This window comes from Oryctolagus cuniculus, chromosome 7 (assembly GCF_051225735.1).
Source record: "Oryctolagus cuniculus isolate XC-2025 breed Fujian yellow rabbit chromosome 7, ASM5122573v1, whole genome shotgun sequence".
Taxonomy (NCBI): domain Eukaryota; kingdom Metazoa; phylum Chordata; class Mammalia; order Lagomorpha; family Leporidae; genus Oryctolagus; species Oryctolagus cuniculus.
The window spans coordinates 161,603,003-161,625,381 of NC_142873.1; the positions used below are offsets into that span (position 1 = coordinate 161,603,003).

The 22,379-nt window shown below is 48.6% G+C and overlaps 1 protein-coding gene across 18 annotated transcripts in view; it reads right to left on the minus strand.

Annotated features, from left to right (window-relative positions):
- The window catches only part of CAMTA1 (calmodulin binding transcription activator 1), an 843,852-nt gene extending 829,879 nt beyond the window's left edge, over positions 1–13,973 (minus strand). For 16 of the 18 annotated variants that reach the window (XM_070079358.2, XM_070079345.2, XM_070079359.2 and 13 more), the window contains exon 1: positions 13,849–13,973. In XM_070079358.2, coding sequence (XP_069935459.2) covers positions 13,849–13,923 — 75 coding nt within the window. In that variant the 5' untranslated portion in view covers positions 13,924–13,973. Of the gene's footprint in view, positions 1–13,654; positions 13,777–13,848 lie in introns of those variants that run through there. The other 2 variants (XM_070079354.2, XM_070079344.2) reach the window with 1 other exon arrangement.
- Between the last annotated feature and the right edge of the window lie 8,406 nt (positions 13,974–22,379).

Sequence of the window (22,379 nt, forward strand, 5' to 3'; positions counted from 1 at the left end):
AGATGGCCGCAACGATCAGAGCTGTGCTGATCTGAAGCCAGGAGCCAGGAGCTTCCTCTGGGTCTCCCATGCAGGTGCAGGGCCCAAGGACTTGGGCCATCTTCCACTGCTTTCCAGGCCACAGCAGAGAGCTGGATTGGAAGTGGAGCAGCTGGACTCGAACCGGTGCTCATATGGGATGCCGGCACTGCAGGTGGCAGCTCTACCAATTACACCACAGCACCGGCCCCTTTACATTCATTTATATGTTTTTGTTTGTTTGTTTGTTTGGTAACTGTAGTAATACACATGTAACATAATATTTGCCACTGCAACCTCCTCTGAGTACACCAAATTTAGTGATGCTGGTTACATTCACACTAATGTGCACCATCACACTACCCATTTAATTTTAAAACCATCCTGAAAATCACAACTCTTTTAGTTTCATCAAACAAACAGTTCTGTCTACGCTCCTTCATCCAACGACAAGGGCAAGGTGGCTCGGAGAGCAGTGTTGGGTGGAATAGGGAAGGTGGCAGAGCAGCCGCAACAGCTTGGAGCAGCACCAGAGCAGTTAAATCCATCCTCAGTTCCTCCAGACAGGGCCACAGAGGCAAGAGAGACTAAAATACTTGGTGCGGACAGATAATACCTGCCAAGGATATTCAGCCAGTTAGACAGGTCGCTGTTATCACCACTTTTGCATCGGGAGACACTCACACAAGCAGCCACGGGTCATATTTAGAATAATCAGATTCAGTATAGCACCGATGCTTCTTCCCTCCTGGATGTCTGCAATAAACTTCTGGGCCTTAAATTTGGTCAAGTAATCTATGATCAATTTCTGGAGAACCCCAGCAGGAAAAACAAGTACTCTAAAACATGAGTACCCACATTTGTTACAGATTTCTTTTTAGCGCACAGTCTCTCTCAGTAACAGAAGTAAACGAGAAGGAAACCTCCATCTAAGCTCTGTCAGGGCGATGATTCAGCCACCCCATTCATAATGCAGAGAAGGGAAGGAAAAGGCAGGGCGTGCTTACAAGAGCACCAGGAGCTTCAACTCGCCCCTCAGCATCTTTAAAAGTGAAAGACACTGTCAAAAAATAAACCATATTCAAGCCTCTCCAAATGCTGACCTCTGCCGAGGGAGTAGGTCCAAGTGGAGATCCTACATGATCAATTAGAGTGGACCCGCAGCAACTCCCTAACCCACAGGTGTAGTTCTTAATAGGAAGAGTCTTTATTTACTGAATTACTGGCAATCGATTCATTTTAATAACAGTTGTATTAGTCAACTCCAGAAAATACAGTCAAATGAATACGAACAACTACCTTGAACATGAAATAGTCTGATGCTACTAGATACTTTTCAGCTGTAATCATATATTATTTAAGTCTATTTTCCAAAACTCTGAGCCCTCATCCGTATCTAAAAATAAAGACCTTCAATCTGCCTCAGGGAATAACTAATAAGACTTAACATTTTTGTGCTGTTCATCTTCTTGATAACACTAACAGTTTTTCCCATTTTTTTTTTTACAGAAAATACAGCGGTACGCAAAGACCTAAAATTTAAGCCCACCATGTACACCAGAAAGGAGGTTCACTTCAGTGCCCGTAGTTCAAATTCTTCCCACGGGGGCTTGTGTCAACACACTGACTCTAGATATGGGGCAGGACTTCAAAAGGAAAAGGGACCACTGTACCAAACAGCTACGGCAGCAAGCAAGTCACAATGTGAGATTCCACACAGCCAACTTCATTTTCTGATCATTTTAAGACAGAATGGGAAGGAACTGTAGAACTCACCACTAGGACAACCCTAGGGGAAGGCACTACTTGAGGAGCTGGGCCAGAGTCAAGAGAGAGGAATGGAGAAGTACTGTCTGGTAAGGAAGAGAAGGTAGAGATGCCAAGGAGAGCGGCTTCAGCTCCTGTCCCACTGGAGGGCAGCCAAGGACACAGGCACCGCACTTCCAAGAGGAGCTCCTTGGTCCCCTTCACCAGCATTCCAGCTACAGGAAGCAAAGAGCACTAGCTGGGAATCAAAGTAGGCTTGTTCTTTTTTCTAAGAGCTATTTATCAGAACGGCAAGGCAACAGCGAGGGACAAACACACGCACACACACACAGAGACAATCAATGCTCCAGCTACTGATTCACTCCTCAAATGGCTGCCAACAACCAGGTCCAAGCCAGACCAGAGCCAGGAGGAGCCAGGAACATGGGTGATGGGGTCCAAGTACTTCACTATCTTCCACTGCCTTCCCAGGCACATTAGCAGGAAGCTGGATCAGAAGCAGAGGAGCCAGGACTTACACTGGCACTCTGATACGGGAATCAGTGTCACAGGCAGCAGTACAACCTGCAGCACCGAAGAAGCATCCGGAAAACCTAAACTATGACTTCAAGGTCAGACAACTAACCTTATCACTGCTGGGTTCAAAGTGACACAAAAGAAAATGTCCCGGCTGCTCCACTTCCAATCCAGCTTCCTGATAATGTGGCTAGGATAATGTGGTCCAAGTGCTTGGGCCTCTGCAATCACATGGGAGACCCAGAAGAAGCTCCTGGATCCTGGCTTCTGGCTTCAGCCTGGTCCAGCCTTAGCTGTTGCAGCCATTTGGGGAATGACCCAGTGGATGGAAATCTCTCTCTCTCTCTCTCCATCTCTGAGAAAGAAAGGAAGGAATAAAGGAAGGGAGGGAAGGAGAGGGAGGGAGAGGGAGGAAGAGAGGGAAGGAGGGAGGAAGAAAATAAATAATCATAGCTCCTAACTTTTTGTAAATCCTACAGTGGTACACGGTTTTGAAAATTACAAAGCATGGGGCCTGCACTATGGTGCAGCGGGTAAAGCCGCTGCCTGCAGTGCTGGCATCCCATATGGGCGCCGATTCAAGTCCCAGCTGCTCCACTTCTGATCCATCTCTCTGCTAAGGCCTGGGAAAGCAGCAGAAGACATCCCCAAGTCCTTGGGCCCTCGCACCCACGTGGGAGACTCGGAAGAATCTCCTGATTCCTGGCTTCGGATCGGCGCAGCTCCAGCCGTTGGGGCCAACTGGGGAGTGAACCAGTGGATGGAAGACCTCTCTCTCTCTGCCTCTGCCTCTCTGTAATTCTGCCTTTCAAATAAATAAATCTTTAGAAAAAAAGAAAATTACAAATCTTTTACAAAGACCCTCTATGATTAAATATTCCTTTCTTAATAATACTTAAAAATAGATTCCTTCATATATATTTAAATAATATCAAAACTATTAAGTTCTTGGGGAAAATAAATTTAAGTAATCTTCAAATGCTTATTCATAATATACTTGTTCTTTTTCTTTTTTCTTAGTGCATCTCCTTGAAGGCAAAAGCTGGCTAGCAGACCACTCATTTCTGCTACCCAGTGGACAAGTTAAGTCAACCCAGAGGAACACAAAGCTCTAGTTACTTAGGAGGAGACAGTACCCAAGAGCTGCCATGACATTTTCACTTCATCTCCAGAGAAAGACAAGGTACCAATCAGCTGCAGTTCAAATTGTCTACTCCAACCATAAGTTATAACAGGACCAAAATGGTGAATCTTAAAAACACATTTTGGCTGGCGCCGCGGCTCAACAGGCTAATCCTCCGCCTAGCGGCGCCAGCACACCAGGTTCTAGTCCCGGTCGGGGCGCCGGATTCTGTCCCAGTTGTCCCTCTTCCAGGCCAGCTCTCTGCTGTGGCCCGGGAATGCAGGAGGATGGCCCAAGTGCTTGGGCTCTGCACCCCATGGGAGACCAGGAGAAGCACCTGGCTCCTGGCTCCTGGCTCCTGCCTTCGGATAGGCGCAGTGCGCCGGCTGCAGCGCGCCGGCCACGCCGACCATTGGAGGGTGAACCAACGGCAAAAGGAAGACCTTTCTCTCTCTCTCTCTCTCTCTCTCTCTCTCTCGGCAAAAGGAAGACCTTTCTCTCTCTCTCTCTCTCTCTCTCTGTCCACTCTGCCTGTAAAAAGAAATAAAATAAAATAAACACATTTTATTTTAAATGGTTCTTAGAAATCAAATATCCAGAAAGTCTAGAAACCCTCAAGAAAGCAGAGAAAATGAAGTTTTTTACAGTTCACCATTCATCAGCTACAGGAGGCTTGAAAGATGCCAGAGGCCAGAGGCTTAGCCTCAAACCAGGCCCTGCACAGGAAACCTCCAAATAAGATTTCTTCAAGAACTGCTCCCAGGCAGCGCTGAATTACAAGCAGTGACCTCCCTGGAGGAGAAACGAGTCAACAACTACATAAGTGCACGATCTGGGTAGGAGAAATCTAACTCCAACACAAGGGATGCTCCACTAATTTAACAGTAATAATGTTATATCAAAAATCTAAGCATCAGGCCAGCGCCGCGGCTCAATAGGCTAATCCTCCGCCTAGCGGCGCCGGCACACCGGGTTCTAGTCCTGGTCGGGGCGCCGGATTCTGTCCCGGTTGCCCCTCTTCCAGGCCAGCCCTCTGCTGTGGCCAGGGAGTGCAGTGGAGGATGGCCCAGGTGCTTGGGCCCTGCACCCCATGGGAGACCAGGAAAAGCACCTGGCTCCTGGCTCCTGCCATCGGATCAGCGCGGTGCGCCGGCTGCAGCGCGCCGGCCGCGGCGGCCATTGGAGGGTGAACCAACGGTAAAGGAAGACCTTTCTCTCTGTCTCTCTCTCTCACTGTCCACTCTGCCTGTCAAAAAAATAAAAAAATAAAAAAATAAATAAATAAATTAAAAAAAAAAAAAATCTAAGCATCAAACAATAAAGTCATCTAAAATATTTCAAGAGCAAATTCCCCCTCACAAAAAAAAAATCCAAATTCTAGGACATAATTTAATCTCCAAGCCTAACCTCTCTGAAATAAGACAGAACACTCCGATTTAGCCAAATTTTTTTTATAAAAGACATGCTGCTTTGTAACAAAGGAGCTACAACCATAGCACTCTAAACTTCCAGCAAGAACAAAAATTTTGTGTCAATATGCTCACAACACAGTCCAATCCATAAAATCACGAGATAATTAAACTGACTGATTTTAGATTTCAATCTGGGCAGCAACCTTATACGCAAACAGCACTGATGCAAATCAACCAAGCCCTTCCAAAATACCCCTGTCGTCTACCTTCTGCGTTTCCTTTCAGCGCTGACGTACATGCTGACTGATGGTAAACCAGTGTGTGGATGTGCCAGAAATCAGTTCAGGAATACAAAACAAAAGAGATGTAGAAGAATCAAATTCATGAATGAAAATGCTGACGTCACACTTCAGCTCCCAACAGAGCTTAGCATGTAAGTGAAGAAACTGTGTGTCTTTGGGGACAACTGGAAGGCAGATAAAAGCAGCAGCCCTTCCTAGGTCAGCATAAGGGCAGAGGAGTTGAGGAAAACTTGCATTAACCTCTTCCCTGGACCAGAAATGCAAAATATACAATAGATATGGCATGACGAGCATAACTTCTAAGGCCACAAAACTGCTTCCTGTTATTAATGTTGGAAGCAGTATTTTTTAAAGATATGGCTACTTGAGTCTCTAAATAAGTAGGACACAGTTTCCATCCCAATCTTAAATCTTCGTCCTACCACATGGCTTATCAACTAAAAAAGAAAGCATGAATTTTATTTCTCTACTATGAACCACCTGGTACTGCCACACCACACCTGATTTTAAGTCATTCTAAATACAATGGAGTGGAACCCAGTGACCAAAGGCAAGCTACTGGAATTTTTATGTGAGAGGAAAAAAATTTATCTAATTATGTAATATAAACTAATAAAAAAGATTATAAAAAGTTGATTTATTTACAACTATTAACAGGGCTAGTGCTGTGGACTGTTCACATTTTTCATCTCTTGGCAGAACTGAAAATACAACTAGTAATACAAACTTCAGTAAAGTTTACACATAATTTACCAAAATTCTTTCATTCAGGATGCTTAAGTAACTGATCCCTAGATTCCTGTTTCCCAGGAAATTTAAGATTATTACATTCTCAGAAAATGACAGTGACCCTCAGATCCTCAGTAATCTCTCCAAAGCACAGAACTACAAGGGCGTTCTCTCTTCCCTACCATTCCTAGAGCTGAAAATAGTCATTCTTCTCAAATGGAATTTTTTTTAATTTACTCAATAAACAATGTTGTCAATAAACATTTTAAAAGGAAGATCTTATTAAGTTAAAAATGCAAACGTGCCAGTTCTATTTGTAAATCTAAAATGCTAGAAGAGATCATCTCACATTTCCACCACAAATCTTTGATAGAACATCACTACCCCCTTGTGGATTTGCAATAAAATATCCTTATCTTCAATCTTCACTCTTTAAAGGTTCCATTCTGCTCAAGTTCCATCAAAGTTTACAATTTCTTCACTAAGAAGAGTTATTTTATTTCAATTACTTTTCAAAAAAAGGAAAAACACTTAACATTTTAAAATGACCAATTCCATACACCTATCTGTCTTCTCAATGTCCCCATTTTGGACAGCATTCTTCATATATGTACATATGTCAATTTCAAAACGGTAACCAGATCAACATTTCATTTTTCTTAAGAATACTTAATTTACACTTCCATTCATCACTTTGAGATTATTTTTAATCCTAATTTTTTTCATTGTAGTATTTTTTCCTTTCTACATAATTTCACACTTTGTCCCAATTTCTTATTTTTACTCCCCAGCAAACACAACCTCAGAAATTACTTTCAGAAAAGGATTAAAAAACCAAATTTAAGTTTTAAAGGATAAGTTCTTGATTGCATTAATGTATCTTCAGAAATGACTCCTGGCAATCTAAATCAACCCTGATGAAAAAAAAAAAAAAAAAACACCTGTTTTTCAAAAGGAGAGGAAGGCTTTTTGTTTCTTTCTTCCTTTTTAGTTTGAAGCATACTTCTGGTTATAACTGCATGTCATCATAACAACACATAAACATATTCTGTTAAATTTACATTGTAAAAGAAAAGAAGAAACAGAAGGCCTGGTTTGCCCCTTGTTACAGACACTGTCAAGTGTAGACCACTACTGCTGGTTGGGGGCCAGCTACACAGAAGTCAGTTACAAATGGCTGCACTGCCTTGACTGGAAGCCAGTACTCTACTCTCTCAGGAGCTGAACACAGAGTAGGGACATAGCCATTTGCAATTGCCAGTATTCATGACAATGGCTAGGTGGGAATAACAGGAGAAAAGTCCACTTTGTGTGTTTTAAGTGACCAAACCCATAAGCTTACCACATGGTAATTGATAAGGAAGACCGGAAGCTATGCCGCATGGGCTGTTCAATGAGTGACGCGCACTTCACACGTCGACCTCACTAAGACAACACATCCAAAAAGTGCCAGGCACACACCTGCAGTGAGAGCTAGCCTTCAGGACGCTTTGCTTTTTCTGGAATTTTGCTGTTACAGTTGTCATTTTTGAATTTGGGGGTCTTGTGGAAGAAACAGGGTGGGGGGCAGGGTAGGGAAGAGGTGGGGGCATTCGAGAAACCATGAGGGAGTGGGATGAGAGGTGAGAGTGCTGCCATCCAATTAGTTGCCAGGCATTGCTATGGTTTCAACTGTTAAGAACCAACCCCAAACATTTATTCCAAGACATGTCACTTGTGCATCTGCAACTACCAAACCATACTGCAGCCAGCCGCAGCCAGCACTTTCTCCCTCAAAGCTACTCTCTACTAACAATGTCAGTAAGGGATCTGTTACATGACTTGAAAGATCAGGCTAAATTTGGAGAAAACAAAATTGTGCTTTTCCAAATGAGCAAGGGAATTCATGTCCAAGACAACATGCAACTATGTCAGGAATGAGCAAAACACTGGAGTGAATAGGGAAAAAATATTCTTAAAAAATCTCTGGTCCTTCCATATTAGCTATGCCCATCAGCTGAAAGTAAATGAACAACCATTTAAAAAAGGAGTGAAAGGGGCTAACACAGACCTCTCTTTGCAGTGGGGAACTTAGTATTTCTTAAGTCCAGGGTAATGAAGCTTTAAAAAAAATGATCAGGATGGCACTACCAATCTTTACACAAGCAGGCCTATGACCTTCTATAAGCAATGGCATTCTAAGCAGAAAGATGTAATACAACCTTGGAAACACACAGCCAGCATACTGATGTTTAAAAAAAAAAAACTCTTTACATTGTCCCACCATTAAAAATCAGGAACTTCTGTCCACTGTCAAAATATACAGAAATAAACCTCCTTACAAGACAAATGCTTACACTATGGGATGGCAGACCATCTATGTGTTTACAAGTCTTTCCAATATGGCATAATCACAGGACTGACACTACCACAAACATGAAAAGTACAAAGAATCTGATAGTGTGTGATCAATCTATGTCCTAATTCTGACAAGGTATTCAAAAAAAAAAAAAGAAGAAGAAAAAGAAAAAGGAAGATTATATACTAGAACCTGGAAAGCAAAGTGAATGACTATACACTATTCAAGTTCTATGCCCAAGTAAATGTACTTTTGTCACAGAGACAGAAAGAAACTCACTAAATATAGCAAAAACAAATTTCCAAAATGCTACATGGGGAAGCCCAGTGTCTCACCCCAGCATGTCATCTGGTGGCAAACACTACAACTACCCCATCCTACCCTATCCACCTGCCTATCCTAGGGAAATAAAAACAATACCATGTGCCACAGGACACAGGGGACAGTGGGCACCCCTTACTAAAAGACAGAAGGCTACAAACACAGTAAACCTACAAATACTTACACTTTTTTTATAATAATGAGGACAAGCGCAATTTAAAAAACCTCCTTTTATAGGAAAGGGCAAAAAGTAAAAGGCCAATAAAGGAAAGGAAATAGAATTTAAGTCTTGTAAAACACCAAGAAACAGGGCATGGTAAGTGACTTTGGAAAACACACATCTTGGAAAGCGATCTGTAAAATGGAAATATACACACCACCTGTTAGCACAAAAAATATTCAGTCACATATTCAAAGGACACTGCCCAATTACATACTACAACAGCCCCACCCGAAAGTTTGCACAGAAGTGAAATACTGGCAGAACTGGTTTCCACATGCTCCGTGGAAGCGGATATCTGCTTAATAAAGAAGGAAAAGAAAATGCCCTTCCTGTTAATTTTTAGTATCATCAGTACCATTGTATATAACCTCCATTCAAAAAAAAAGTATGAGGCTATTTATTTTAAAAAAATAACATTAAAAAGCACAAAAAATTAAACATCACATAACAAAAGCAGTGGTAATTATATCAACTATCTAGCCCCAGAATGGTCAACACTTAATTAAGCATTAAATTTAGATATAACACTTCCTGGCAGTGAAAATACTACAGCAGCTCATCCAGTTCTTGCTATCTGATGAGATGAACCATGCAAGTTAATCAGAAGAGGAAAATATCTTTCTACCACTTCCTTAGATGAAGGATGTGTGTGATTTTATATTCTACACAATACCTGGAATAACACTGCTGTTCACATGTTAAACAAGCATTCCAATCAATCATCTAACTAAATGGTTTGAAAGTTATGCCTAGACAACTAGACTGAGAAGGCTGACTTTACTTTCTTGGACACCCATATCCCACACAGTCTTGGGAAAAGCCTCTCCCAGCCTAAGCTCCACCCTCTTCACCACCCCTACTCCTGCAGGGAGGGGGAGAAAAGCTCAACAGCACAGTACAGGGCATACATCTGTAAGATTACAACTCAAAAAATAAATAAAATCCAGGGAAAAACTGCTTACAAGACTATATAAAAACCAAGTACTAGATACACAGGAATGTCATTCATACTACAAGCCTAACAAGCTCCAATACAGTCCCAGCAAAATCACAGAAAGCCCCACAGGTCCTTGCACATAGCATGCTCCAGGAAAGGCCTCCTCAATGACTTCAGACAATGAGGACGGATATAAAAATGACTTCTCCCCAAACGGACAACTTCCTAAGATCTCAAAAAAGAAGCAACTGCCACAACCATGAGGAAAGAAAGGGAACATGAGAATCACTCTCTTCTGCTTCTTCCAGAGGGAAATCAGAAACAAGTACAACTGCACACGTATTTCCTCAGAACTTCAGAAATGGGAAACCAAGAATGGCACAAAGTCATGAAAACAGTTGGGGGGAAATGTTAAGCCACCAGACGAGCTCCTCAAAATCAGAAAGAAGCAGGGCTAACGTCTGCCATTCACAAGGGACTGAACTACTACCACCCGACTCTCAGAAGCAGGCTCTTCGTGGGGAACCCTCAGCCACCAGCACCTACAACCGGAAGGGAGAGAGAAGAACGTGGCTGAACAGGATGCATAAGGAAGTCCCAAAGGGCAAGAGCGATGCTGCTTTTCTGAGAATGAAAAACTGACCCCATATGACCTTGAGCAGAGGTACTGTATATGTGTCAACATTTTGAATCCACTCAAGGATGAGATGTGGAAACCAAACGTGTCCCAGAAGCAGGATAAGTAAGGTTTTCAAGAAGACAAGGGGAGAGGCGGCCACCCAACCCTGTCCAGAAAGCCGAACCTAAGCGGTCAGAGAGAGGAAAGAGTGACGTGCCAGCAGAGAGACGTAAGCAAGAAAGTGGCTCAGAGCACCCATTTAGCCTGCTTACCTGCAGGAGGGCGCCTGGTCCCGGGACAGCTTCCAGGGAACCCGCAGACGCAGAAGGCACAATCACACTCAACTCGAGAGGAAGAGCCTGACTTCGCACAACAGCCTGAAGTGTGCGGCTCTAACCAATCTTCACAACTTTTCCTTATGCTGTGCCTTGTACAGAACACCCTGCTTAGCAAGGAAAACTACAAAAGGCCCGGGAAGGGGCACAGAAGAGCCACTACAAGAAATGAGCTGACTCTCTGGGTAAACGCCAGCAATATACAGCAGGCAGTCAAAGCTCACTGATACTTCCCCCTAAAAATACACAACTCCCATCGAGCTGATCAGATACAGACAGAATAAAATACACAAAAATCAAAAGAAGCTCACAAGAAGGAAAGTGTGGTCCACGGCTCTACTTTCTGGCAAAGGGCACCACGCCCACAAGACAACTCACTATTAACTAAAAGGCAAAGTTGACATGTCCAGGCCCAGTACTGACCAAACCTCCAGATGACCACATCTCCTTAGTAAATCAAGGTGGGCAGCTCAAAGGCCTGAATGCCAGGGCTCAAAACAGAGCTTGTTGGAGAGGACACGTGCCCACACTAGGCCTGTGGAAAAGTAAGACTCTGCTGAGGGACAGCAGCTAGCTGCCAGAGCCATCCTGAGCTCTGCGAGGGAAGGAGGGAAGGAGACCAGAAGCAAGGCTCCTGACCTCAGCCAGACAGCCCCAAGGGCTCCCATTACCGCTCTGCCCAAGGAAAGGAACGGGAAGAGCCCCCTCCCACCCTCTCAGGAAGGGTGAAGGGCCTTTCCAAAAGTACCTCTGGCAATTGTTTAAACAGCCAAAACACAACCGGGACATGTTCATGGAAAATCACCCCTGGTTCTGTCAGGGGAAAGCACCTCTCCTCCCCATCCCCTGTCTTGCGCCCAGAACACGTGATATCTCTTTCCCCCACACTGCAGTAAAGAATCAAGCAGAGAACGAACCTCACGGCTCAGGTCGGACGCCCAAGTTTGGGTGCTCATCGGTGAGCACGCAGGGACGTGCTGAACATTCAGGATGTCATTCTACTTATTCCCTACAGAACAGACGACCAATGAGGGAGTAGAGAGAACTGCCCGTTTACCAGTGCTGCTTCTCAGCCCCAAGAGTTCCCAACCACAGTGACACGCGTGTGTGCTCCTTCACACACAGGTCCCTGCCAGCGCCCACCATGTCGAGCCAGCCACCTCAGCCGCTCCGTTCCCACACACCTGTGACGCACGTGATCTCTACGAATATACACCCGCAGGTAAGTGTCAACAACCACACACCGCGGCACGACCACCTCTGTCTGCTTCATCCAAAGAAACCAGAACGCGCGCGCGAGAGAGAGAAGGCATTCAAATGTCCTCTGCGCCCGGAAGCTACAAGATCCCAGGAAACGTTGGAATCCCACAAGAGACGACACCAGGGCCAAAGGAAGGTTCTAGTACAACAAGGAGCACACAGCCACCTCTTCCCGAATGGCATGTGGGCGACTTGGGTGTCTACGCTCCCTTTTCTGAAGGGAAAGGCATATGGCTTCTCCCTACCCAGCCAACACGAACACAATTTGAGAAAATTAGAAAAAGTCAAGGTAACAGGCTCCCTAAATATGGCTGACTGGAAACAGAAGCCAGAAGGAGGATATGAGTTCTCTCAAAAAAGAATTGGGAAGTTTATTTCCAGGGAAGGTTCAGACACTCCCGAGTGTGGGACGCACGAAGTCTGGTTCCTGCTGCACAGGAGACGGTCATCAGAACACCGGACACGCAAGGACGCAAGACGCCCCTGGAGCTGGGCAGTGTCACCTGGGGACTGCGCCCTCCCACGGAAGGGCCAGCGGCACGAGTGAGTCCTGTGGCTCTTTTTCACTCAGCTGTGAGGCACAATGGAGACCCTGCCCTACATCCTCCTGGGGCACCCCCCTGGGCCCAGACAGGAACTCCATGGAGAGGGCGCGTGTCGGGGGAGTAGATAAACGGGAGGGGAGCACGGGCACGTCCAGGCTTCTCCCTAACAAAAAAGAGGGCAACTCACAGGGTGTTCAGGAAATGAGCTCACCCCAATCCAGGAAAGTGCGGAGAGTACACCTAATCTGGAAGTATCTGCTCTCCCATTTGGAAACGACTTCAGAGCCACACAGGCCCCCACGGTCCACCGGGCAGGGAGGAACACAGGTAGCCCGAGTCCCCTTGTCCTGGCCAAAGGGTCACCGGAGAGCGTGCGAGGCCCCAGGAGCTCCCACGGAGGATGAGCGGCTCAGGCGGACCCCAGTGCCGAGGAAAGATCGGGGTCACGGGAGGTAAAGGGCAAGGGACCGGACACGGAGACCCCACCCTCCCGGCTGTGAGGGTGCAAGGGCAAGAGTACGAGGCGAACGGCCGCGAGGGGCGGGGTGCTGCGCAGGCCCCCTCGCCTGCCCGGGAGGCGAAGGGGGAGGGCTCACACGAGGCCGTCTGCCGGGGGTCCCCCTGGCGGGGAGAGGCGCCCGGGGCTGAAGGGGGCCACCGGGGAGAGCACGTCGGCCCTGCCCGCCGGAGAGCAGGGGGCCGGCAGGGCTGAGCGCCGCCGCGGCCGCCCGAGGGGGACCGGCCCGGAGCAGCGGGGCGCGGGGCCGGGGGCCCGAGGCGGATAAACTTTCCGCCCCGCGGCCCCCACCCCGGGCCGGCGCTGGGGGGCGCGGGCCGGGGGCGCGGGCCGCCCGGGGTCGAGAGCGGCGGGGACTGCCCGGTCCGGGTGGGGGAGGCGCCGGCCCTCCGCCGGCTCCTCCTCCTCCTCGCTGGGCCCGGCCCCCGCCCCGCGCGCCCCCCGCCCCCTCCGGCCCCAGCCCGCCCCCGGGGGTGGGGTGTGGGGCGCCGCGCTCCGCCGGCCCCGCGAGTCACCTCAGGACTCGGCCGCGCTCCGCCCCCCCCACCCCGCCGGCCCCCTCCCCGGCCGGGGCGCCCGCCCGCCGCGCCCCCGCGCTCCCGCCCGGCGCCGCCGATGCCCGGGATGTCCGGCGGGGCCGGGTCCCGCCGCCCGCCGCGCCGCCCCCCGGCCCCTTGCGCTCCGGCTCTTACCTTCCGGCTTGTTTTCGGCAGCCATTTCCCCTCCGCGCGCCACATCCTCCTCCTCCTCGCGACCGGGACCCCGAGCGCGCGCCTCGTACCGCCGCCGCCGCCGGCCCAGCCACCCCGCCGCCGCCGCGCACCCGCCCTGGCCCCGCCCCGCGGCCCACGCACAGCGCCCGTTGGGCCGCGCGGCTGCCACTCACCGCGCCCACCACCAATCGCCCTGCACCAGGGGTCTCACTACTCTCCGGGAGGAGCGTCCTATCCATCTGGCCCATTGGCTGGTCACCACCCAAAGGACCGAAATGATTGGTCAAGAATCAACGCCCCCTCCCCACCCACTCCCAGGAAAGCCCGCCTTCCAGACCTAAACAAAGCTTCCCAGTGGCCTGGGCCCGAAAGGGCTGCCCAATTACGACGGGGCCGACACGGAATATTTCCTCGAGGCCGAGACGTGGCGTTTTCATTGGGCGTCACTACAGTGTTTCCCAGGCCGTCCAGACCAATCAAAGGGGGTTCCCGGAACTCGGGAGCGGCGGAGGGAAGCCCCGCCCCTAAGCGTGACCGTCATGAGGAAGGCGCTCGCTCATTGGCGCGCTGGGGCTTTTCCCGCGTGCTCCCGGGGCTGAAGGACGTTCCCGGGGAAGCCGCTGCCGGCGCGTGGGGTCTCGGTGGCCGTGGAGGGCGCGCCGGGATCTCCGGGATCCCGCAGCCTGTCGCTGCCGGCGGAGAGAGGGCCCGGGGTGGGAGGGGCGGCCCCTCGCGGCGCCGCTGTCCGCCGGGACGCCGCGGCCCTGAACCGGTCAGCGCGGGAGCCCGGGCGTCGCTGCCGGCCGCGGGGGAGGGGCGCGCGCGCGCCTCCCGCCAGGCCCCGCCCCTTCCCTCCCCTCCCCCCGGTCGCCGGCGCCCCGCCCCCTCGGCCCCGCGCCGCCGCGTCCCCGGGGCCGGCGGCCCGCCCGCGTCCGCCTGCTGCTCCCCGCCCCCGGTGTGCTCCGCTGTCCCCTTTTCCAGCGGCTTAAAATACTGAAACTTTATTTTGGTCACGTTGCCCATGTGACCGACGGGGCGATGACTCATACGCGCCTGTCCCAGGATGAGGCCGCCGAGGGGAGCGGTGGAGACGCGCTCGGCGCGGCGCGCCGGGCTGGAGGACGAGGCGGGACGAGGCGGGACGAGGCGCCCGGCGTCCCCGGCCTCCGCGCCGCGCGCGCTCGCCGACCGGCACGCCGGAAAGCCTCTCTGAGGAGAAATCGCGGGCGGAGCGCGCCGGGAACAAAGCGGGGGCCGAAATCGCGAAGTTGAACCGAGATTTTCACCGAGAAAGGCAAAAGTTGAAGGAAAAGCGGAGCCGCGGGCCCCGTGAGGGCTGGAGCGCGGCCGGCGGGCGCAGCGTTCCCGCTCGTCGCTGTCGCTGAGGAGACGCGGCCGCGGGAAAAGCCGTGCCTCGAAGACGCCGCGGAGCCGGGCGCCAGCCCCGACGACACGGGCTTCGGTTTCCCCAAGACGTCCCAGAAGAGGGACGTGCTCGTCTTTCCACAAACTTCTAATTTTATAAGCCTCAAAAAATGCAAACTTTGAACAACCAGGGTGCAGTATTTTATCGATTAGCATTCTTAATGGCACCTGTGTTGACAATTTCTGCAGTGGAACATTCTTAAAAGTGCTGGTGGCGTTGTGAATTAGTATAACCCTTTTGAAAAGCAATTTTACAGTGTGTATTAAAAACCATAAAAACGTCTGCATCTTTTGACCCAGTAATCTTACTTCTGGGAATCTGTTCTAAAGAAAATAACACGAAATGCAAAAAAAAAAAAAAAAAAGCCGTATGTGTGAAGGTATTTACAGGATCACCGTGTGTGTTACACACACACACACAAAGCAGCAGCCTCCTGCCTACGTGGGCTGATGTTGGCTATTCAGCAAGTGAATCTCCGTTGTGTCCCACCCACAACGGGACATCAGAAACAGAACAAGGACAAGGGCTGTGGCACAGCAGAGTAAGCTGCCTCTTGCGGTGCCAGCATCCCATATCTAAACACCAGTTCCAGCCCCAGCTGCTCTGCTTCTGAGCCGGCTCCCTGCCGATGCACCGACAAAAGCAACAGACGATGACCCAAGTGCCCGAGCCCCTGCTTCTGGGAGACCTGGATGGAGTCCCTGGACCTTGGCTTCAGTCTGACTGTTGTGAACGTTTGGGAAGTGAACCAGTGAGTGCCCGATTCTCACACTCTCACTGGTTTTCTCTGTCATTCCACTTCGCAAATATTTTTTAAAAAACTTTGCCATTGCTAAGAGGGAGGAGTATTCAGAATTACGGTGCTCATTTATAATATGTGATGTGACGAGAGATACAAAAAACTGCATTTCAAAAAAATACTGGTGCACACCTCAAGTGACATTTAGGGGATTATGAGTGACTTTATTTTCTGTAATATAGTCATAATATTGTTTTTATATTTAAAATACATATTTAAATTTAAAATTCTATCTGGTACCTACTAAGGACCAGATGCTAAATTATAAAGATGAACAAAGTTGAGCATCCTCCTTCAAGGGAGAGTGAACAAAAAGCAGGACACTGTGGTGGGAACACAGGAGAAGGAAGCGACTATAGGCTGGGTATCAAGAAGGCATCACCATGGGACTGGCACTGTGGCATAGAGGGTTAAGCCACTGCCTGCAGTGCCATCATCCTGTATGGGCACCAGTTCAAGTCCCGGCTGCTCCACTCCCAATCCAGCTCCCTGCTAATGTGCCTGGGAAAGCAGCGGAGGATGGCCTAAGTACTTGGGCCCTTGCACTCACATGGGAGACTCAGAAGAGGCTCCTGGCCATTTGGGGAGTGAGCCAGTGCATGGAAGATCTCTCTTTCTTCTCTCTTTCTCTCTGTAACTCTGCCTTTGAAATAAATAGATCCTAAAGAAGAAGACATCGCCTTTACCATGGGAATTACCTTAAATGCAGGCCTGGCTCTCCAAGTGCGGAAGGGGATGTTCCCAAGATTCTTTCTTGAGATCCACAAGGTTAGAACTGACTTCTTCACAACATTGTGTCAATCTCTCCCATATGTACAGTGGAGTTTTCCAGAAGCTACATGACATGTTCTCTCCCTCCCTCCCTTTCTCCCTCCCTCCCTACCCTTCTTCCAAATAAGTTGAAAATAAGTTTTTAAAGATTTATTTTATTTGAAAGAGTGACAGGGGGAGTGGGAAGAGAGAAAGAGATCTGTCTGTTGATGCACTCCCCAAATGGCTGCAATGACTGGGGCTGTGCCAGGCCAAGCCTAGTGCCTGAAACTCCATCCAGGTCTCCCACAAGGGTGACAGGGACCCAAGCACTTGGGTCATCTTCCACTGCTTTCCCAGGCACATTAGCAGGGAGCTGGATCAGAAGCAGAGCAGCCAAGACTCAAACTGGCACTCCAGTATCAATGTCAATGTCACAGGCAGTGGCTTAACCCACTGCACCACAACACCAGCCCCTGTTTTTGGTCTTGGGTTTTTGTTTTTTTGTTTTTTTGTTTTTTTAAGATTTATTTTATTTATTTGAAGGGCAGTGTGACAGAGGGAGAGACAGGGAGAATAAAAGTAATGTTTTTTTGTTTTTGTTTTTTGGTTTTTTTTTTTTTGTTTGTTTGTTTTTTTTTTTTTTTTTTTTTTTTTGACAGGCAGAGTGGACAGTGAGAGAGAGAGACAGAGAGAAAGGTCTTCCTTTTTTTTTCCGTTGGTTCACCCCCCAGTGGCCGCCGCGGCCGGCGTACCGCACTGACCCGAAGCCAGGAGCCAGGTGCTTCTCTTGGTCTCCCATGGGGTGCAGGGCCCAAGCACTTGGGCCATCCTCCACTGCACTCCCGGGCCATAGCAGAGAGCTGGACTGGAAGAGGGGCAACCGGGACAGAATCCGGCGCCCTGACTGGGACTGGAACCCGGTGTGCTGGCGCTGCAGGCGGAGGATTAGCCTAGAGAGCTACTGCGGCACTGGCAAAAGTAATATTTTTTAAAAGTTGCCATCCTGAAACAAGACCATTAGGTAGGTGATGAGAATATTAAATTGTCACCCTAAAAATATTTGTAAAAAGCCTTCTCTCAATAGTCAACTTCCAGAAATAAAGTACCTTTAATATTCTTGGGGTTAATAAAAATGAAAATGCTTGGGTTTGTTTCCTTCAATTAGAAGTTACTAAAGTTTACAAATTACTGGATTGGGAAAGCAGAAAATGTGGACTGACCCATTTCAGAAACTTAAACATTTCTGAAAGAGAAGTGACCCACCACTGCAACACTGGCATCTCATATCAGAGTGCCAGTTCAAGTCCTGACTGCTCTACATTTGATCCAGCTTCCTTTTTTTTTTTTTTTTTAAGATTGATTTAGGGTTGGCACTGTGGTATAGTAGGTTAAGCATCCACCTGCAGCACCGGCATCCCATATGGGTACCATTCGAGTCTTGGCTTCTCCACTTTCCTTTGAGCTCCCTGCTGATGTCCTGGGAAAAAGTCTAAGTAAAAAAAAAAAGTCCCAGTAAAAGTCTAAGACCTTGGACCCCTACACCCACATGGGAGACCTGGAAGAAGCTCCTGGCTCCTGGCTTCAGACCAGCCCAGCTGATGGAAGACCCCTCTCTCTGTCTGTTAACTCTGACTCTCAAATAAATAGATAAAAAATCTTTTTTAAAAAGATGTATGTATTTATTTTGAAAGTCAGAGTTACAGAAAGACAGAGAGATCCTCCAACTGCTAGTTCACTCCCAGATGGTCATTAGCAAGGAGTGATCCAGTGTACCCAAGGAGGTAGTGAACAATGGTCCAAGTACTTGGGCCCCTGACATCCATGTGGGACACTGACCCAGCCCTGGCTATTGCAATCATTTGGGGAGTGAACCATCAATGGAAGATACCTCTCTTTCTCATTCGCTCTCTGTCTCTGTCACTCTGCCTTCCAAAAAATAAATAAAGAGGGGCCGGCGCCATGGTGCACTAGGTTAATCCTCCGCCTGTGGCGCCGGCATCCCATATGGGCACCAGGTTCTAGTGCCGGTTGCTCCTCTTCCAGTCCAGCTCTCTGCTGTGGCCCGGGAATGCAGTGGAGGATGGCCCAAGTGCTTGGGCCCTACACCCGCATAGGAGACCAGGAGGAAGCACCTGGCTCCTGGCTTCAGATCAGCACAGCGCCGGCTGTAGCAGCCATTTGGGGGGTGAACCAACGGAAGGAAGATCTTTCTCTCTGTCACTCTCACTGTCTGTAACTCTACCTGTCAAATAAATAAATAAAGTCTTTAAAAAAAATAAATAAATAAATCTTTCATACCAGAAATGATTAGTTTACTTTGATGCAAAAAAAGCTCAGACTTCATGCATACAACAGAATCATCAAAGAGCTCATGGAAAATATGAATTACAAAAAAATTTGCAATGATAACAGACATAATCTGTGTACTACTAGAGGCAAGAAAAATTTCACAGGTACCCCAAATAGAATGAGGTACTTGGACCTAGTAGGCCAAAATCTCAACTCATTTGAAATATAATTGAAACTTTAACAGCCTGATTTATGGACCCAGAATCTGTTGAAGTTTTGAGATGAATAAGTAGTTTCCTTGGTTCAATATGTGCTTCACTGAAGTGTAGCCAGATCCTAATGGACAGGAGGTCCGAGGACCAGCCACACTGCGTCTGGCAGGTTTGTTTTCTTTTTAGCAATTAAAACCCAGAACAGACCATTATCCTTCGTTATTGGGGTTGCAAGAGAGGTTGTTTAAACAGTAGTTATAATCACAGAACTCTTGCCCGTCATCCAGCTATTGCATAAAACGTGCCTGAGTGCACTGGTTCTCCAGGGGCCTGTTCTGAGGTTACCACAACTGAATGCCCCGCGTGGAATGTGTCTCACCTTCACGCAGTACTTTAGGAATCAATCCAGTGTTTTTCTGGATGTTCTTTTTAAAACTGGAGTCTTTCCACTCCTTCCTGAGCCTTCTGGTATTGCAGCCTGATACTCTTCATTGAATTTGGACTCAGGAGCAAAGAAATGGCTTCCCAGGATGGAAAAGTTTGGAGAGATCCGGTGGGCCACGGGGGAAGAGCTTCGTGACTCCTGAAGCGCACAGTTTTAGGGGACCAGTGTCAGACCCCTGCTTCCTGAGACCCAGAGATGTGCCAGGCAGTCTCCACAGAGAAAGGGCTTGGGAGCGGCCATGTGACTGCAGGGAGCAGATGAGCCGCACAGGAAGACCCGGCTGCCCTCGAGCTCTCTCCTCTGGTGAGTACTGGCGGCCAGTGGAGGCGCTGTGGCCACCACTGAGGGCTGTGAGCTCATTGGGAGGACTCTTAAGTTTTGTTTGTTCTCCTACTGATTTGCTCAATACTTTTATTTATTTATGTATGTATCTCAAAGCAGAGCAACAAAGTGAGAGGGAGAGAAAGAGAAATCTGGGGCTGGCTTTGTGGCGTAGTGGGTAACCCATGTGGGCGCCAGTTCCAGCTGTTCCACTTTTTTTTTTTAAAGATTTATTTATTTACTTGAAAGGCAGAGTTACAGAGGCAGAGAGAGAGAGAGAGAGAGAGAGAGAGGTTTTCCATCCGCTGGTTCATTCTCCCAAATGGCTGCAATGGCAGGAGCTGGGTTGATCCGAAGCCAGGAGCCAGGAGCTTCTTCCAGGTATCCCATGTGAGTTCAGAGGCCCAAGAACCTGGGCCATCTTTCTACTGCTTTCCCTGGCCATAGCAGGGAGCTGGATTGGAAGAGGAATATCCGGGACATGAACCAGCACCCATATAGGATGACGGGAATTCAGTCGGTGGCTTTACCAGCTATGCCACAGCACCCGCACCGCTGTTCCACTTCTGATCCAACTCCCTGCTGATGCGCTTGGGAAAGCAGTGGGTGATGGTCCAAGTCCTTGGATCCCTGCACCCACATGGGAGACCTGGAAGAAGCTCCTGGCTCCTGGCTCCTAGCTTCTGCCTGGCCCAGCCCTAGCTGTTGCAGCCATTTGGGGAGTAAACCAGCATATGGAAGACCTCTCTCTCTCTCTCTCTCTCTCTCTCTCTCTCTCTCTCTTTCCCTCTCTGTAGCTCTGCCTTTCAAATAAATAAAATCAATCTGAGAGAGAGAGAGAAAGAGAGAGATCTTCCATCTACTTCCCCCAAATGATTATAAATGCCAGGACTGCGCCAAGCCAAAGTCAGAAGCCCAGAACTCTATCCAGGTCTCCCACGTGTGTGGCAGGGGCCCAAAAACACTTGGACCATGATCCCCTGCCTTCCCAGGCACATTAGCAGGGAGCTGGATCAGAAGCAGAGCAGCTCTAGGACTCAAATCAGCACCCTGACATGGATGCCAGCACTGAAGCAGCGGTTTGTTAATTGCTTTTTTTTTTCTTTTAAGATTTATTTATTTTTGATTTGAAAAATCAGAGTTACTGAGAGAGAGGGAAAAACAGAGAGAGAGAGAGAGATCTTCCATCTTCTGGTTCACTCCCCAAGATGGCCACAAAAGCCAGGCCCAAGTCGAAGCTTCATCGGGATCTCCAAGCACTTGAGCAGTTGTCTGCTGCTTTTCCCAGGCCATTTGCAGGGAGCTGGATCAAAAGTGGAGCTGCCAGGACTCAAACTGGCACTCATAAGGGATGCCAGGGTGGCAGGTGCAGCTTTTATCTACTACATTCCAACGTCAGCCCCTGAAGCAGTGGTTTAACTCATCCCACCCGAGCTCGAGCCCCTGGCTCAATACTTTCAACTGCTTATTATTTTTACTCCCACGCCTTGTCCAGTTGTCAAAGGTAACATGGCCCTATCAAAACAACTGAAGGACAGAAGAGCTGCTGAGAGTCCAGCACTGTGGTCTTCGGCAGTCACTGGGGAGTGTCCAGAAGAGACCAGACCGCTGCCATCCACAGAATCAATAAAAAAGGTGTGGACAGAGAGGCATCTAATCATCGTCAGCCTTTCCATTTCTTGAACAAGACAAGCAGTTGGTTCTTCTTTAATTGTTAAGTTGTGGGATATGATGCAGCCATTAAAAACAATGGAGGCAAATCAGTGCGTGCTGCTACAGGCAGGTCTCCAGCCCTGCTGCTTCGCCAAGAAGGCAAGGCACAAACATGGCATGCATGTGTGCAGAGAGGGTGTCAGGCTTATTGCACGTGCAGATATTCTTGTATACGGGAAAATTTCTGGAACAGAGGCCAACACTGTGGTGTAGCAGGTTAAGCTGCCGCCCATGATACCAGCACCACATATGAGCACCATTCAGTCCCGGCTTCTCCACTCCTGATCCAGATCCCTGCTAATGTGCCTGGAAAAATGAGTGGAAGATGGTCCCAAGTACTTGGACCCTGCACTCACATGGGAGACCTGGATGGAGTTCCAGGCTCCTGGCTTCAGGCTGGCCCAGCACTGTCCATTGCATCCATTTGGGGAGTGAACCAGCAAATGGAAGATCTCTCTCTCTCTCTCTCACTCAGCCTTTCAAATAAATATGTAAATCTTTTTTAAAAATTTTCTGGAACATTAACAAGAAATGCATTATATATAGTTACCTTTGAGGACCAGGCAGGAAAAAAAAAAGCTTCCTGTTCATTGGATGTGGTTTGAGTTATTTTTGCCACGTGCTTGCATTGTACAATATTTATTGGGTGCTTTGACCCCCCAGATCCTGGTTCTAGGTGCTCAGGATGCTGCAATGAGCAAAGGAGACAAAACTCCTGCATTTATGAGCCGACATGGAAGTAAGAA